The sequence below is a fragment of the Eriocheir sinensis genome, chromosome 18, assembly GCF_024679095.1.
Source record: "Eriocheir sinensis breed Jianghai 21 chromosome 18, ASM2467909v1, whole genome shotgun sequence".
In the NCBI taxonomy this organism is placed as follows: domain Eukaryota; kingdom Metazoa; phylum Arthropoda; class Malacostraca; order Decapoda; family Varunidae; genus Eriocheir; species Eriocheir sinensis.
Window position 1 is genome coordinate 635,605 of NC_066526.1, and position 19,396 is coordinate 655,000.

General features: G+C 42.7%; 2 protein-coding genes across 5 annotated transcripts in view; one reads left to right on the forward strand and one right to left on the reverse strand.

Moving 5' to 3' along the window:
• The window catches only part of LOC127000163 (uncharacterized), a 171,576-nt gene that overhangs the window by 19,776 nt on the left and 132,404 nt on the right, over positions 1-19,396 (forward strand). The window lies entirely within an intron of this gene.
• Positions 4,898-19,396, reverse strand: part of LOC127000203 (uncharacterized) — a 28,503-nt gene continuing 14,004 nt past the window's right edge. For 3 of the 4 annotated variants that reach the window (XM_050863618.1, XM_050863617.1, XM_050863616.1), the window contains 6 exons: positions 15,373-15,550; positions 12,140-12,351; positions 10,760-10,895; positions 8,902-9,197; positions 8,384-8,540; positions 4,898-5,069 (listed from right to left, as the gene is read on the reverse strand). In XM_050863618.1, coding sequence (XP_050719575.1) covers positions 4,996-5,069; positions 8,384-8,540; positions 8,902-9,197; positions 10,760-10,895; positions 12,140-12,351; positions 15,373-15,457 — 960 coding nt within the window. In that variant the 5' untranslated portion in view covers positions 15,458-15,550 and the 3' untranslated portion in view covers positions 4,898-4,995. Of the gene's footprint in view, positions 5,070-8,383; positions 8,541-8,901; positions 9,198-10,759; positions 10,896-12,139; positions 12,509-15,372; positions 15,551-19,396 lie in introns of all 4 variants that reach the window. The other variant, XM_050863619.1, reaches the window with a different exon arrangement.

Here is a 19,396-nt window from a genome sequence, read left to right on the forward strand (position 1 = left end):
CCAACGTGAGTCGCTCCTCATACTGCTGTGCCCTCAACGGTAGTGTCTTATTTGTAGCGCGTTGCTGTAGAAATGGAAAGGAAAGGAAAGGAAAATGAATGAGTGAATGAAGGAAGGAAGAAAAGCGGGAAGTAAAACGTAAAGAGACATATAAACAGATAGAGAGGGATGAAATAAAAGAAGGCAGGAAGCAATAGAGCAAGAAAGGAAGGAAGGAAGGGGGCAAGAAGGAAAAAAATTAAGGAAAGGAAAATGAATGAGTGAATGAAGGACAGAAGGAAATCGGGAAGTAAAACGTAAAGAGACAAATAAACAGATAGAGAGGGATGCAATAAAAGAAGGCAGGAAGCAATAAAGCAAGAAAGGAGGGAAGGAAGGGGGCAAGAAGGAAGACAATTAAAGAAAGGAAAATGTGTAAATGGCTGAAGTAATGAAGGAGGAAAGTAAAGAGTAAAGAAGCAACAAGTAGATAGGGAGAGAGGGATGAGAGGAAAAAACAAACAAAACCAAACAAAGGCGGGGCACAAGGAAGGATGGACTCAATGGAGGATGGAAGGCAAGGCAAACAAAGCAAGGGACCAACACAGATGTTTTATTGGAGGACAAAGCCGAGTCCATACAACACACACAGATAGGAAGACAATGGTAGACGACGACTGTGTGTGTGTGTGTGTGTGTGTGTGTGTGTGTGTGTGTGTGTGTGTGTGTGTTTGTCATTGTGGATATTATCATTATTTCCTTACCTTACGTACATATATGTTCGATAATATATGTATACAAACAAACTAACAAACAAAAATAGTATAGTTATTCGCCTGACCACGACCCAGCGTATGGTACTTGTTGTTGTTGTTGTTGTTGTTGTTTTTGTTGCAAACTGGATATTTCATTAAGATCTACAAACCGATATTCTTAGAGTACATATTTTTTTTTAATCAAGCGTAAATAAATCAAAAGAAAAGATGAAGGTCAGTTTCCATAGTGTTTTAAAGAGTGGGAGAGAGGATAAGGGGAGCAGAAAGGGGAGAAAAGGAGAAAGACAAAGGGGAGGAAAGGGGGAGGTAAAGCAAGGGGTAGGAGGGGGGGAGGTAAATTAAAGGGCAGGAGGGGAGGGGGAGAAGGCACCTCTATATCCCCTCATTCAAAAGAAAAAAAAAAAAAAAAAAAAACGTAAAAAAAACCTACCTCGACAAAACAATGTTAAACACACTACCCATTCAATATATACACACAACCCCCTTAGATGACAAGTAACTAAGTATACATCCTTGCTACACAAACATTAAATCATACATTGAATTATATACAATCATTCAATTATACATTAAATTATACACGACACTCTTCTTCCCTTCCCTCCTTATAAGATTAATAGTAAGTAATAAAAACTAATGAATATAAGTAATAAATTATGAATAACTAATTGTACATCATTCCCACTCATCATACATTAAATTATTCACTACACTTCTCTCCTTTATTCAGTATAAGACTCTGTTAATAAATAATAAAAACTAATAAAATGACTAATAAATAATATATAACTAAGAATTCCTCCTTCCCACTTATAATACTTAATTCCATATACTTTTCATTCCTTCACTTCACACGAACATAATAAATAACAAATTCCTTTAATAAACATAACTAATAAATGACTAAATATATATCCTTTCCCTTCATCATACAATATTATACACTACACTCTTCTTCCCTTCACTCCGAGTCTAATAATATATAATGACTAGTAATCCTTTTTCAATCACTTCTCCTTTTATAGTGGTAAATATAATGTTTTTTTTTCTCCATTTATTCATCCTTCCCTTCACTCTGCTTTCAATAATTCTATACAAGATAAATAGTAACTCAAATATACCTCTTTCCCATTCATCATGCAACCTTATACAATCCTCTTTTTCCCTTTCTCCGTCTCTGGGTCGGGTCAGGCGAAGGGTACACACCGCTAACCTACTGTGTTTATAATGCTAGGTGTGGGTGTGGACAAACAGGCAGGCAGGTATATATACTGTGTTATCCATCCATTCACTGATACTGTCTTTCACTTGTGTCTATCCCTAAATTGAAAGTACATGGTAATATAGTTATCCATCGACTTACATGTTTTGTTTTTCACGTTTGTCTATCGTTAAATTGAAATTGCATGGTTATTCATAGATATTTATCCATTCAATTATGCTGTCTTTCACTTTTATCTCTCGTAAAATTGAAAGTATATGGTTACTCATAGTGTGGAGACCCGCCCTGCGTTAACTGACCCATTAGGCACGCAGCGTTGTACAGATGGAGTCAAAAACTGCGTCGCCAAAGGGCCTGAGGAGTCGTTGCGCTGGGGGTTGCAAACAAAGGATAGTGTCGCCGCTGCATCTTTTCGCTTTCCACGAGTGTTTTTTCTTCTATGATTGCTGCTTCAAGTAAAGGGTCACCAATAAGAGCCGCTGAGGGAATACTGTGAGGCAGCTATTGTGTGGAACGCCCATTGTTGTTATGCACAGCTGATCCACTGTCACGTTGGACCCCCTCGTCTCTCTCGTGTCCATTGAACGCAGTGTTGATCTGAGGTATCATGCAAACTTATTTTTTCCTCCTTCTCGTCTGTTCTCTGTTTATTTTGTATTTCTCCTGCTTTCGTACTCAAATGTCATCGTTTATCATCTTCATTATCGATATTCATCTTCGCACTGTGCTTTTCTCCTCATTTATATCGATATATTAAGCTGAATTTCCTACATCACGGTTATTCACAACCATTCATACTTTCATTAACTTTTTCCATCATTTGTCACTCGCTCTCTCATTGTCCAGTATACTCATCTTCTTCATTCACATTGTTAATTTTTTCCGTCACTTATATTGATTTTTAAGATGAATTTTCTCACGGTTATTCATAGTCATTCACATGTTCATTCATTTTTTTTCCATCGTTACTCATAGTTGAAGAATATGTCCCCGTTATTCACGTTACTAAGTCATTCATGTTATTCTTTCCCTCACTCGCTTCGCTCTCCATATGGCAGTACATTGTTATTCACTGTTATTCATATTCACATTTTCCTCTCCCTTTTCAGTGTTGCGTAGAGTGAATTACATGAAATACGTTCGTTATGTATATTGTTCTTCATCCATTCACTCTCCATGTCTTTCTTTCTCAATCATTTCTCTTTTTATAGTGGTTAATATCATGTTTTTCTTTCATTTATTCATCCTTCCCTTCACTCTCTGCTTTCGATAATTCTACACATCATTTTTGGTATTATTCACTATATAAATGCCTATCAGTTACATAGTTTCCTGGATTCACGTCTTTTCATACTCATTCATTCATTTCCTATTTCTCTAATCGTCATTCATGTTATTCACACTACATATCTTTTTATCTTTTTCATTCAGTTCTCTACAGTATAGTATTTTCTACAGTATAGTATTTCATAACCTTTCTTTCAATCCCTTAACACTTCCTTCACTCTAGTCTCTTTGCTTCAATTCTTCATCATTCATTTCATTCACAATTTACATCTTTTTCTGATTTTTTTGAAACACGTTATCACTATCTATCCAGAAGTTCCTCTTAGTTTTTTTTCTTCATAATTTTCATAAGTTTTTCAGTTTTTCATAATCCCTCGTTCACTCCGTCCCTCCTTCCTTCCCTCCTTCCGTCCCTCCTTCCTTCCCTCCTTCCGTCCATCCTTCATTCCTTCCCTTGTCGCTCCCTTCTTTCTTTGTGTCTTTTGTATTAAGTCTGAATAGCATCATACACATCTCCTTCCTTCCTTCCTTCCCTCCATACTTCCTTCCCTTCGTCCTTCCTTCCATCCATCTTTCTTTCTTTCCTTCCTTTTTCACTCCCTTCTTCCTTTAATTTCTTTTATAGCCTTCCATCTTTCTTTCTTTCCCTTTTCACTTTTCTTTCTTTCATTTATAGCTTTCAACCTTTCTTTCTTTCCTTCCATTTTCACTTTTTATTTTCTTTCTTCTATAGCCTTTCTTCCTAATTTCTTTCCCTTTTCACTTTTTTTTCTTCTATAGCTTTCCACCATTCTTTCCTGTATCACTCCCTTCCATCTTTCTTTCTGTCCTTCCTTCCTTCCTTCTTCATCCTTTCTTTCTTTCTTTCTTTCTTTCTTTCCCGTCTCAACTCCCTCCTTTCTTTCTTCCTTTTATACCAAGTCTTTGTATCATAATCCCTTTGTCTAGTTCGGTTAAGGCGAAAGGAGTATTATGGAATGGTATGTAATACGTAGCTATTCTTCTCTACACACTAAACTACTTCTATATAGATATCTCTTGAGCTTATGAATATTTGTGTCTTATATATATACCTTCTTTTATCCCTATTACTATTATTTGATGTACTTATAAAATTACTCTGCAACACGATACACACATACAGGTATAGGGCAAGGTGGAGTCAGGGTTTGCTTTGGTTTGGTTTGGTTTATTAATTTTTTCGTCCTTTTTTTTGTATTGGTGTGGGTGAAGTCTTGTTGTATTTATATGTGTCAACTATTCGTACTTTATTTTCTTCCTTCTCTCAGGTTTTATTTTTTCTGTCCCTTTTTTTTCTTGTCTTTAACCTGTATTGTCCCGTTTTGTTTCCTATGTTTGTTTTTCATTTCTCATTTTTTCGATAGTTTTTTACCTCGAAGGGACAGAAGTTGTGATTCTTCGTCCTTTTTCTTCTTTTTTTTTTGTTTCTTTATTTTCTTAGTTGGTTTGGTGGGTTTGGTAACTGCGGTCGTATTGGGATATTGGATAGATAGATAGATAGATAGATAGAAAGATTGATAGATAGATTGATAGAGATAGCTAGGTAGAGAAATAGAGAAAGATATATAGATAGGTATAGATAGATAGATTGATAAGTACAGAGAGAGTGATCGATTTTTCCCGATTTTCTCAACCCTCACATCACCACCACCACCATCACCACCACCACCGACATAATTTTTACCCTACACTCACCACATCACCACCACATCACCACCACCACCACCAGCACAGCAGCGGTAGAAGTAGATGCAGGAAAAAACAGCTTCCTCGGAGTTCAGGAGCTGTACAAGAGGGAAAGAAAGTACTGTCATTAGTAAGAAAAAGTCTTTGCAGTGATAATGACAGCATAGGAGGATAGGAGCATAGGAAGAAGGTAACTATTATTATTGTTATTATTATTATTATTATTATTATTATTATTATTATTATTATTATTATTATTATTATTATTATTATTGTTATTGTTGTTGTTATTATTATTATTATTATTACTATTATCATTATTATTATTATTATTATTATTATTATTATTATTATTATTATTATTATTATTATTATTATTATTATTATCATTATTATTATCATTATTATATGAAACGAAATAGGTAGAGAGGGAGGAGTTCTGACACTATAAGCCTCCTATTAGGTAGCTCGCAAATACCTGAGACGCCGAGAGAGAGAGAGAAAATGAGTGATTGTAATGAGATAGAGGGAGAAAGAGGACGAGAAAATAAAGAAGATTGTAGACATGGAGGGACAGCGGGGGTGGGGGGTGGTGGTGGGGGGGGGAGTAATAAATATCTTGAAATACACAACAAACAAACATGAAAGAGAAGCGTTCTGTTGTTTGTTTTGCTATTTTATTGTCTCATTAATTTATCATTTGTTTTATTTTGACGTCATTTCAAACAAAGCGAAACCAGAATGTGTTAAAAAGTCCTTGGAATATTTTCGTCGGAACATCTTAAAATTGCAAAAAAGTGTTTCTCTCTCTCTCTCTCTCTCTCTCTCTCTCTCTCTCTCTCTCTCTCTCTCTCTCTCTCTCTCTCTCTCTCTCTCTCTCTGTCACTCAGGTTTAGGACAGACCACCTAGTTTGGGCCTTAGGGGCTGTGTGGTCTGGTTATCTATATAATTCTATGTAATTCTCTCTCTCTCTCTCTCTCTCTCTCTCTCTCTCTCTCTCTCTCTCTCTCTCTCTCTCTCTCTCTCTCTCTCTCTCTCTCTCTCTCTCTCTCTCTCTCTCTCTCTCTCTCTCTCTCTCTCTCTCTCTCTCTCTCTCTCTCTCTCTCTCTCTCTCTCTCTCTCTCTCATATTAATATTGCTTCCCCCTTTCCTTCCATTTGAATTTTTCTCTCTCCTCCTCCTCCTCCTTCCTCTTCCTCCTTCCTTCCCTCTTTTATCTCCTTAATCCTCCTGCCCTTCCTTCCTTATTGCTCATTTTATCCCTCTTATCGTCTCTTCTTCTGTACACCTCTCTTTCTAATCTTTTTATCGCAATATTTATCTTTTTTTTTACTTTTATTTCTTATATTTTTCTCATTTTGTATTATTATTTTTATTTTCTCTTCAATTATGCTCCCACGGTTATTTTTTTCTTGTTTTTTTGTTTTCCTTTTATTTTCTTCACCTTTCTTTCTGTCTATTACTTTTTCTTATTAAATTTCTCTCTCCTTCCTTCCTTCCTTTCTCCTCTTTCTATGTTCTTCCCTTTTATTCCACATCTCCTTAATCTCCTTTCTTATCTTCCTTCCTCATTATTTCTGTTCACTCATTCCTTTTTTTTTTTCTCTTATTCCGCTTTTCTTCTTTCTTCTTTTTTTCTCTTTCTCTCTTTCTCATCTTCTTCCCTCCTTGTAACCTTCTCATTCATTCACCTCCTCCATCTCGTCTGTTTTTATCTCTTCACCCTCTTCCTCATTTCCTTTTCTTAATTATTTTCGCATTTTTTATTTTTTTTATTATTCAGCTGTTTTGGATTTTTTTCTTCATTCCTTTCATACTTATTTTTATTTATCACTTTTCTTCCAATTATCTGCTTCTTTCTCTATCTTGTTTTAGTGTTTTCTTTTTTAGCGTTTTCCTTCTTGTCTCCCTCCTTTATCATTCTCTCTCTCTCTCTCTCTCTCTCTCTCTCTCTCTCTCTCTCTCTCTCTCTCTCTCTCTCTCTCTCTCTCTCTCTCTCTCTCTCTCGTTTGTAATTTCTCTCTTACTTCCCTCATTACTCGTTATCCCTTTTCTCCCTTCTGCTTCTCTACATCTTCCACTTCTCCGTCCTTCCTCTCATTCAGTCTTTCCTCTCCCTTCCTCTCCCTTCGTTCCTTATATTAACCAAGCTTCATTTTCCTCCCCTTCTCCTTTCACAGCCTCCTTTATTTTTCTTTTACCTCCTAATATTGCCTTTCCTTCCTCCTCCTCCTTCTCCTCCTCCTTCATTTCCTTCCCTCGTATTTGCTTCTCAATATCTAGTTGATCATTCTATTTTTCTATGTTTGTTTATCTTCCTTTCCTGTTTGTCTTTTACCTTAATCGCTTACCTATACTCTCCTTTTCATTCATTCTTATTTCACCTGTTTCATTTGCTTTTATTCATGTCTTGCTTTACTTTCCATTTCTACACACATATTCACGCAATGCCTACCTTCCTACCTACATACTTACCTTCCTACCTCGCTACCTACCTGCTTGTCTATCTACCTAGCAACTTCTCTCTCTAACTACTCTCATACCTACATACACACACTTACAAACATACATACACACATATCCCCTCCTTACACACACATCTACCTCGCTACCTACCTCCTTGTCTATCTACCTAGCAACTTCTCTCTCTAAATATTCTCATGCTTCCATACCCACACTTACAAACACACACACACACACACACACACACACACACACACACACACATATATCCCCTCCTTACACACACATCTTTCCACACATCCCCTCCTTCCACACACATCTTTCCACACATCCCCTCCTTCCACACACATCTTTCCACACATCCCCTCCTTCCACACACATCTTTCCACACATCCCCTCCTTCCACACACATCTTTCCACACATCCCCTCCTTCCACACACATCCTTTCACACATCCCCTCCTTACACACACATCTTTCCACACATCCCCTCCTTACACACACATCTTTCCACACATCCCCTCCTTACACACACATCCTTTCACACATCCCCTCCTTACACACACATCCTTTCACACATCCCCTCCTTACACACACATCCTTCCACACATCCCCTCCTTCCACACACATCTTTCCACACATCCCCTCCTTCCACACACATCCTTCCACATCCCCTCCTTACACACACATCCTTTCACACATCCCCTCCTTACACACACATCCTTCCACACATCCCCTCCTTACACACGCATCCTTCCACACATCCCCTCCTTACACACACATCCTTCCACACATCCCCTCCTTACACACACATCCTTCCACACATCCCCTCCTTACACACACATCCTTCCACACATCCCCTCCTTACACACACATCCTTTCACACATCTATATGCACCCACTCACCCACACACATTTCTCTCCCTATTTTCGACACGTATATATTTACCTGCGGAGAACCAGCCAAACCCCGCCGGCTTAGGGTGGTCGGCGTGGATTAGGGTGAGCGTGGCGTTGCTGCGGTACACGGTGGACACGCGGGCGTCGCAGGACAGGGTGAGGGCGCCGCGCACGAACCACGCCTCCGTCACCACGGCCTCCAGCTCCTGAGGGTGGCGGCGACGGGGAGGAGGGGGTTGGAGGGGGATGAAAGGATGAGGTAGGGTGAGGAATGGAGTGATGGATGGGGGTTGGATAGGGTGAAGTAGGGTGAGGGAAGATGATGGATAGGGTGATAGTGGGATAAGAAATAGGGTTAGAGTTGTGAATTTTGTTTTTTTTATTTTGTTTTAGTTATTTTTTAATTGTTGTTACTGAGTGCTGCTTATTATCATCGTTATTATTTTTTATTATCATTATTATTATCATTATTATTATTATCGTTATCAAAATCATCATCACCACTATCAATAGCATTACTACAACTACTACTACTACTACTACTACTACTACTACACACACACACACCGAGGTCTGAACGCGCCTCCCGTGCTTATCGCTCTTGGTCAGGACTCTCAGGTGGGCGTGGGGAGGCGGGGGGCGGCCGTTGACCAGCCAGGTAACTCGTGCGGGGGGGTCGGAGCGCCCTAGGAGACACCTGGCGGACAAGACATCACCTGGGCGCACTCTTGTTCCTCGGGCCATCTCCTCTCGTGTCCCGTGTCCTCCTCTTCCTCCTCCTCCGCCTCCTCCTCCTCCTCCTCCTCCTCCTCCTCGTCCTCGGTTTACCACCCCCGTGAGCTCCGGCCCCCACGAGGGTATGTCTGTAAGGGGGAGGTAAACGGGGAAGGGTTAGGTTTAGGGGGTGGATTTTTTTTATAGTAAAGGAGTAAAAAAAAAAAGTCCACTTCCGTTTTTCTTGCAAATGGTTGATAGAAAGATTGAGATCGTTATTGTCTTCTGTTAGCCCATATTATCAAACGTTTGGTTAGACTTTGGTAGAGGTTGTGTTAGTACTTCCTGTAGTTTTATGAGTCTAGTGATAGTTAGATATATCGATAGGTTCATATTCTCAGGCAATTCGGGGCCGACATACGCATATTTGGTAAGGCTTTCGTAGAGGTTATGTTAATATTGCCATTAGTATCTAGTTTTATGAGCCCAGTGATAGTTTTTTTTTACAGTAGAGGAAACAGTTCAAGGGCAAAAAAAAGGAAACAATGATGAAAAAAAAGCCCGCTACTCACTGCTCCTACAAAAGAGTCAAGAGGAGTGGCCAAAAGATAGGTCAATTTCGGGAGGAGAGGTATCCTGATACCCTCCTCTTAAAAGTAGTTAGCTAGATTAGATAGACGGGCCCATATGCTCCAAGATTTCGAGGTTTACATACTCACATTTGGTAAGGCTTTCGTAGAGGTTGTGTTGATACTGCTGCCTAGTGATAGTCTGACAAAGGTTCTACCCATGGTCATTCTTAGCTCCATAATCTCCAAATTTCGGGGCCTACACACCCACATTCGATAAGGCTTTGGTACAGGATATGATAGTATTGCCACGGGTAGTCTTATGAGCCTAGTGATCATTTGACAAGGCTTCTTCACCATGGTCATTCTTAGCTCCATAATCTCCAAATTTCGGGGCCTACACACACACACACACACACACACACACACACACACACACACACACACACACACACATTTGATAAGGCTTTGGTACAGGTTATGATAGCATTGCCACGGGTAGTTTTATGAGCCTAGTGATCATTTGACAAGGCTTCTTCACCATGAACGTAGAATATACAAAATAACAACAACGTGAGAACTCGACTAATCTCCTATGTGGCTTTAGAAATAGCTGTTGCCGAAAGCTTCTGAGAACACGGGGGAATCTACAGGCTCTTCCTCAGTCACGTCCTTTACCTCTCCCTGATTCCTATACTCCCTTCTCCCTCCCATCTTTCCTCTCACATCCCCTTTCATTTCATCTCTCCCTCCCACCTGCTCTCACTTTTCCCTCTATCTTCTCTCCCTCTTTCATTTCACTCACTCTCTCTTCCCCTTTTCACTCTCCCTCCTTCCTTTCAACTGTCCCTCCTACACCCTTTCTTTTCTGTCTCCCTCCCTTTCCTTTCTCTCTCCCTCCAATCCACTCTCCTTCTCCTTCTAGCTGTCCTTTCCTTTTAACTGTTCATTCCACTCTCCTTCCTTCCGTCTTTCTCTTCTTTCATTTCCACCTCTTCCCCCTTCCTTATTCTTCCTCTCCCACCCTCTCTTTCTTCCCTTTCCATCCCTTTATCTCTTCCTTCCCCCTTCCTCCCTTCTTCTTCCCTTGCTCGCTTTCCTTCCCTCCCCTCCCTTACCCTCCCCCCCCACCCCTCACTCACCGACCACCGTCATGTTCTTGGCCTTATCGTCGGTCTCAAACAAGGGCTTGTCCCCCATCACCTCGCAGCGGAAGGTCCCCGAGGAGGCGCGCGTCACACCCTTCAGCAGCACCGTCGCTTGCGTGCTGCCACGCTCCTGGGGGTGGTGGGGAGGGAAGGGAGCGTTGGTTAAGTGGTGGTGGTGGTGGAGGGATGAAGAGAAGGATTGTTAGGTAGTGTTGATGTTGTCGATGGTGGTGGTGATGTTGTTGTTGTTGTTGTCGTTGGTGTTGGTGTTGGTGGTGGGTTAGGAAGGGGTGTAGAGGGGGATGGTTAGGTGGTGGTGTTAAAAATGGTGGTGGTGGCTTAGGAAGGGATGGTGAGGAGGAGGTGGTTAGGTGGTGATGGTGGTGTTGGGTTGGGTTATATAGGTAATGTGGAAGGGTAGGGTAGGGTAGGTAAGGTAAGGGGAGGGGTGGGAAGAGAATGTATGGGTCAGTTGGCATAGAAAAGGGAAAGGAAGGGTAGGGAAGGGATGGGTAGAGTTAGGAAGGGGATGTAGAGGTAAGGAAAGGGAAGGGTTAGGAAGGGAATGTGAGGGTTAGTTCGTATAGGAAAGGGGAAGGTAGAGTAACGAAGGAAGGGGAAGAGAAGGGAAGGGAAGGGCAGGGAAGGGAAGAATTAGGTGGTGAGATAAAGGCAACGGAAAGGAACGAAAAGGAAGGGAAAGTAAGACGAGGAAGGGGGTAATTAGTTGATGGGAATAAAGGTAACGGAAGGGATGGGGAAAAGAAGGGAAAGGGTGAGGGAAGGGAAGGTAGCGAAGAGTTGACGTGCCAAAGGGAAGAGATGGTGGGGAAGGAAGAGGAAGGAAGTGTAAGGGGAGCAAGGGAAGAAGAAGGGAGGAAGGGGGAAGGAAGAGAGAAAGGGATGGAAAGGGAAGAAAGAGAGGGTGGGAGAGGAAGAATAAGGAAAGGGGAAGGAATGGACATGAAAGAAGAAAGAGACGGAAGGAAGGAGGGTGGAATAAACAGATACAAGGAAAGGACAGATAGAAAGAGGAGAGTGGGTTGGAGGGAGGGAAAAAGGATAGGGAGGGATACAGGAAAGAGAGGGTAGGAGGGACAGGGGCAGAGGAAGAAAAGAACAGTGATATAACTAATAGTAAGGATGATACTTCTAACACTGGAACCAAAATCTTACTCTAACCACAACACTCAACCTCTCCCCTCACCCCCCAAACACCCTCCCCACATATCCACCCTTCCCCAATCACCCCCAACGGAAACTCACGTCCACTTCTTCTAATACAACACACAACCTCTCCCCTCGCCCTCCTCACCCCCCAAACACCCTCCCCACACACCCACCCTTCCCCAATGACCCCCAACGGAAACTCACGTCCACATGTAGGTTGGGTAGCGGGTACACCCTCACTTGGGGCTCCCGTTTTGGGATGTACTCGTAGAACTGATTCACGTCCCTGTACCACTTGACGGAGTAGAGCGGGTCCTCCCCTTCTCTGTTGTACTCGTAGTCACACACCAGCTGCACCGACGACCCCGACACCACCACCCGCGGGACCTCCATGCCAGAGATCCGTAGGGAGTCTCCTGTGCCGGGAAGGATAGAAGAGTTAGGTTAGATTTGCCCGGGTTAGGTTAGAGTCCTCCCCTTCTCTATTTTCCTCGTAGTCACGCACCAGCTGCACCGACGACCCCGACACCACCACCCGCGGGACCTCCATGCCAGAGATCCGTAGGGAGTCTCCTGTGCCGGGAAGGATAGAAGAGCTAGGTTAGATTTGCCCGGGTTAGGTTAGAGTCCTCCCCTTATCTATTTTCCTCGTAGTCACGCACCAGCTGCACCGACGACCCCGACACCACCACCCGCGGGACCTCCATGCCAGAGATCCGTAGGGAGTCTCCTGTGCCGGGAAGGATAGTTTGAGTTTGAGCAGAATCCACAGTGAAAAATACTAGAGACAGAAGTGTCATTACAAAGGCTATACTTCTCCCTGTCAACTGAACTGAACTGGTTAGGTTAGGGTCAGTCTTTAATTAGGGTTGATTTTTGGTTTAGTTAGGGTTAGAGTTGATGGGTTCATGACCTGTTTTGGGAAAGATCGTTTGAAGGGGGTTCAGGTTGGGATGGAGGTTGAAGATGCTCGAATGACGGTTGTGAATAAGTGTTTTTGGATAGTTTATTACATACGTTGAAATGTTAAAGATATTCTAATGACAGTTGGGCGTAAGAAATGTATTTGGGCGGGACATGATAGTGGACTTTAGCAGGTTATGACGCTTAGATTTAATAAAGGTATTCAAATGATTAAGAATGAAAATGTGTAATTGGACAGTTCATATAACACACGTAGAACTACTAAAGTATAACGATTGAAAATAGATAAACATTGGCCTTGGGCAGGTCATATTATACAATGAACTAATAATTTCAATAACGATTAAGAACAAAAAAGAGGTCATAGCATGCGTACAACTAATAAAAGTATTCTGCTGACGATTATTAAGAATGAAAACGAACTTGGGGAGGTCATATCATGCAAAAATAAATGCAGATGGACAACCAAAATAGCACAGTGACAACCCAGGAATCGTAGCAGGCAGGGTAGACGGAGAGGCGGAATCAGAACCTTTACCGGAACAAGGTGGAGTCCTCGAACATGAAACAGGGGGAATTGGGGAACTTTGGGAAAGGCCTTTGTGCTGCATTGAACGAGTAATAGCTGATGATGATGACGATGGTGGGAGGAAAGAGGAGGGAACGGAAAAGATGAGAAGGGTAGAGATGAAATGCTTGTGGTGGGAGGGAAGAGGAAGGGATGGACTACAAGAGACAAGGGAGAAGATGAAAGGATGGGAAGAGGAGGGAAAGGACGAGAAGGGAAGAGATAGAGATGAAAGGATGATGGTGGGAGTGGGAGGGAAAAGGAAGGAAGTAATGGGAATGGAAGAGGAGGGAAAGGAAAAGAAGGGATGAAGTGCAATGGTGGTGGTGGAAGGGAAGAGGAAGAAAGTAATGGGATGGGAAAAGGAGGGAAAGGAAGACACGAGAAGGAAAGAGATAGAGATGAAATAATGTCCGTGTGAGGAAAGAGAAAGGAAGAGAAGGGAAGAGGGAATTGACGGGAAAATTAATAGTGGATGACGATGATAATGGTGGGAGGGAAGAAAGAGGAAAGAAATAAGGGAATGGAAAGAAGAGAGAAAGGAAAAAAAGAGAAGGGACCACCAAGAGAACTTTTAAGAACAGAAAGGTCGATATAGTCAATGTTTACTCGCCTGGTTGTGCTTCAGTTCCCGATTAATTACCGCCTCGTGTCGGCAGTCGAATAAAATGACGCCTATTTATGTGTAAGCAATTTATACCTTTCACTGTCATGCTATCAGAGGGAATCACTTTTTTTATTGACTGTAAGCGAGGCATCATTAGAAGTGGATTTCGTCGCCTGATTCATTTTTTCGGTCCTGGACTAAAATATGTACCGTCTTGTATCGCAGATGTTTAATGTGGTGATGGTGTTTCTTGTTATAGGACTCGTGCCTTCTTTTATAGTATATTGAACGTTTTAAGTGATCTGTGGTTGTCTTAGTAAGTGGTCACATTAGTACCACTGGAACCGAAATCAGCCGAACTGTGTCTATCCCGAAACTGCAGGAGAAATTTACCTGTCAAGCTCAAGTTCAAGACGACGAGGTGCAGTGCTTACCCAACAACGTATGTTAGTCGATATAGCAAGAAAATGGGATGGGCAATAGCAGTAGTAGTAGTAGTAGTAGGAGGAGGAGGAGGAGGAGGAGGAGGAGGAGTAAGGTTCATTCTATCTATTACATCCATACATTATCCTCCGTATATATCGTACCTATGTATACTTAACAATCCAAATACACATCAATACATGCTTGCACAGACGCAATATCTTGGAACCTTCACATAAATTTTGAAAGAACTGTCGATCGAGAGGTAGAGAGAGAGGTTGTTGGTATGTGTGTGTGTGTGTGTGTGTGTGTGTAAGGGGAAAAGAGTGAGCGAGGGAGAGCGTAAGGGACAATGTGTGGGGAAGGAGAGGATGTGAGAGCCGGAATTGTTTCATATATGGGAGGCGATTAAGAGGGTACGGATGGGAGAGGGAGGAAGTGTGTGTGTGTGTGTGTGTGTGTGTGTGTGTGTGTGTGTGTTTAATGAAAACATCCAAACAGACTGCCCTAAATGTAATTGCCAAAAACGGTATTGCAGTGATTTTAGGGACAAACTCACATGCATACATACATACATACATACAGACAGACAGACAGACAGAGAGACAGAGAGACAGGCAGACACAGAGACAGACAGACAGGCATATATGTAAAGAGACAAACAGATAGACAGACAGACAGGCAAAGTGATAGACAGACAAAGATAAAAAAAAACAGCAAAATGCATAGGAGACAAATATCGAAAAAAAGAAGGAAAAAAAAAGACAATTAGAGAGAGAGAAAAAAAAAAACAGCGATATGTAAATGAGACAAAAAATAAAAAATAAAATAAAACGAGAAAAAAAATAACTAAGACAGAATGACAAAGACAGGACACACACACACACAAACACACAAACAAACACACACACTTACCCCTCAGCGCCAGGCAGAGAAGGAGGAGGATCACGTGACAGACGCAAATAGCAGCTGCTGGTGACGTCATCGTTGTTGTGGTCATGCGTTACGTCATTCACAACGTTACGTCACTTCATCCACCCACCACCACCTCCACCACCTCCACCACCACCACTGCCTTCACCACCGACGCTACCTAGAATGAGAGATAGATTGATAGATGGATAGATAGATATAATTACAGGTATACAAGTAGATAGATAGACAGGTAGATAGATAAACTTACATATAGATAGGTAGATAGATAGATACATAGATAGATATGTAGATAGATGATTTATATATTGGTAGATAGATAAATGGATAGATAGATAGATAGATAGATAGAAAGATAGATAGACAGTAACACGTATTCATTCACATGTAAATAGATAGATATATAAACAAACATATACAGAGAGAGAGAGAGACAATAACAAATACAAATGTTTTAATATATCCGGCTTTAACAATGCCAAAGAGAATATTAAGCGATATAGTAGAGGAACACACATATAATGATAGCATACACACACACACACACACACACACACACACACACACACACACACACACACACTTTCCCTTCCTCCCTTTCCCTTCCCTCCCTTTCTCCTTCCCCTTTTCCCTCTCCTCCCCTTCCCCTCTTTTCCTTTCTCCTTCCCTCCCTTTCTTCTCCTCCCCTTTCCCTCCCTTCCCCTTTTCCCCCATCCTTCCCTCTCCTCCCCTTCCCCTTCTCTTCCTTCGTCCCTATCCCTTCCTCCCTTTCCCCTCATCCTCCCCTCTCTCTCCACACACACACACACACACACACACACACACACACACACACACACACACACACACACACACACACACACACACACATAACTAAAGTCGTAAACAGCAACAGATATTAAAGGTTCTTCATTATATTAATAGCGGTAGTGTTTTTGAAAAGGCGTCCCACTACATATTCGGCCTCGGAGATATTATTACTACTAGCAGAGAGAGAGAGGGAGGCAGTGTTAGTAGTATTGGTAGTAGTAGTGGTAGTAGTAGTAGTAGTAGTAGTAGTAGTGGTAGTAGTAGTAGTAGTAGTGGTAGTAGTAGTAGTAGTAGTGTTTTGCGGGTGTTTTTCATAAGTGTTGTCGATAGTGCAGAAACATTACTATAACTCGTGCTCTTCTTCCTCCTTTTCCTCCTCCTCCTCCTCCTCCTCTTCTTCCTCCTCCTCTTCCTCTTTTTCTTCTCCCTGTTATCCCTCATCCATTTCCCAGGAGGCCTTTTTGTTAACTGCTACTACTATGTTTCTCCTCCTCCTCCTCCTGTTCCTCTTCCTCCTGTTCCTCCTCCTCCTCTTCTTCCTCCTCCTCTTCCTCTTTTTCTTCTCCCTGTTATCCCTCATCCATTTCCCAGGAGGCCTTTTTGTTAACTGCTACTACTATGTTTCTCCTCCTCCTCCTCCTCCTGTTCCTCCTCCTCCTGTTCCTCCTCCTCCTCCTTCCTTCTCTTCCTCTTTTTCTTCTCCCTGTTATCCCTCATCCATTTCCCAGGAGGCCTTTTTGTTAACTGCTACTGCTATGTTTCTCCTCCTCCTCCTCCTCCTCCTCCTCTTCCTCTTTCCCCTCCTCCTCTTTCCCCTCCCCTCCTCCTCCTCTCCTTCTGTTCCTCTCCCTGCATCTCCCAACAGGCCTTTTTGTTAACTTCTATTCCTCCTCCTCCTCCTCCTCCCCCTCCTCCTGAAAGACGAGTCACCAGGGACGCCTTGCGGGTCGCGAGTCCTGGGAATCGAATTTGCTTTGTTGAATGCACGGACAGACAGACAGACGGACAGACAGACAGACAGAAAGAGCGTTAAAAAAAAACTGAGGATGGAAGACAATAAAAAATACAGACAGACAGACATAAATAACTAGATACTAATGAAACAAAAATAGAAACAATGTGGGAGACAAAAAGATACAGGCAGATAGACAGGAATAAAATAAGAAAACAGCTGGAAAGACAGACAGACAAAGACACAGACATTCAGACATACAGACACACACATAATCAGAGAGGTCAATACACAAACACCCAGTAACAGACAGACAGACAGACAGACAGACAAGGATAGACGAACAGAAAAGGTTGAAAAATTTAAACTAGGAAAGGCTGAATGGGAAGCGACAAACACACACATCCATCCATCCATACATACATAGACAGACATACATAGACAGACATACAGACAGATAGACAAAGACAGACAAAGATAGATAAATTGAAAGGAAGCAAAAAATAAACTAGAAAAGGATGAATGATTAGCAAAAAGACAGAAAGACACATACATACATACAGACATACAGACATACAGACAAACATATAGACATACAGACAGCCATACAGACAGACAATAAGGCCATTACATACCTAGACAGGGGAGGCAGAGAATAATTGATGGTAACAGAGAGATTTAATAGCTGCGTTATTACTAGGAGAGAGAGAGAGAGGTGGGGGGGGAGTTGGTTATAGGGGATTCGATTCGATTTGTCAGAAGTAAACTAAAAAAATGATCCTTTATTCTCCTCCTCCTCCTCCTCCTCCTCCCCTCCTCCTCCTCCCAATCAACCGACCAACGAACAAACAAACAAACAAAGCAAGCAAACAGAGCATCGAATCCTCTACTTTTTTATATTTAATTAAAATGAACTCGCTCCCTCCCCTCCCCCCTTCCCCCCCCTTTCCCCTCCATCCCCTTCCTCTGTCCTCTCCTTCCCCTCCCTTTCCCCTTTCCCGTTATCCTTCCCTCTCCTCCCTTCCTCTCTCAATCCCTCTCCTTCCTTCCCTTTCCTCTCTCTCTCCTTCCGCCTTCCTCCTTTCCCTTCCCCTTTCTTCTCCCTTTCCCTTCCCCCTTCCTTTCCCCTCCATCCCCTTCCCTCCCCTTACCCTCCATCCCCTTCCCCCCTTCTCTCCCTTTCCCTTCCATCCTCTTCCCCATTCCTCTCGTTCCCCTCCCTCCCCTTCCCTCCCTCTCCCCTCCCCCCCTTTCCTCCCGTTCCCTCTCCCTTTCCCTTCTTCCCTTCCCCTCCCTCCATTTCCCCTTCCTCACCTCTTTCCTCTCCTTAACTCCTTCCCTTACTCTCATCCTTATCTTTTCTCCCCTCTCTCCCTTCCCCTTCCCCTCCCTCTCCCCCTTTAGAGAATATATAGTGGCGGAAATACAGTTAAAGTTAATGATAGGTATCCCTCCCCTTCCCTCCCCTTCCTCTCCCTTCTCTCCCCTTCCTCACACTTCCCTCTCTTTCCCCTTCACTCTTTTTCCTTCCTCTTTCATTTCCTATCCTTTTTTCCAACTCCATTTATTTTCTTTCTCTCCACTTCCCATTCTTTCCTTCCCTTACCTTCCCTTCTCTTCCCTTCCCTTCCTCTTCCCTTCACTCTTTTTTCCATTCCTTCATTATATTCAACCCCTTCTCTTTCCTCTTCCATTTCATTCCTTTTTTTATATTTTCCTCTTCCCTTTCTTTCTCTTCTCTTCCCTTCCCCTCCTTTCCCTTCCCTTCCCTTCCTTTTCCTTCCCTTCCCTTCCCTTCCCTTCTCTTTCCTTCCCCTCCCTTCCTTCCCCTCTCTTGCCTTCCCTTCCCTTCCCCTCTCTTGCCTTGCCTTCCCTTCCCCTCCCTTCCCCTCGCTTCCCTTCCCTTCCCTTCTCTTCCCTTCTTTTCTTTCCCCCGTCCATCTTCTGTCTTTCCTCCCCCTCCCTCTTCCTCTCCCTTCTCCCCTCCCCCTCCATTCCTCTTCCATCTTCTGTATTTCCTCCCCCTCCCTCTTTCTCTCCCGTCTCCCTTCCCTCCCTTCCCCTTCCATTCCTCCTCCACCTTTTGAACTCCTGCTTCTTCCCCCTTTCCTCCCTCCCTTCCTCCTTTCTCTTCCCTTTTCCTTCCCCTTCCCCCTTCCTCCTTCCTTTGTAGACTTCCTCCCCTTCCCTTTCCTTCTCTCATCTCTCTCCCTCCCCTCCTCCCTTCCTTCTCCTTCCTTTCCC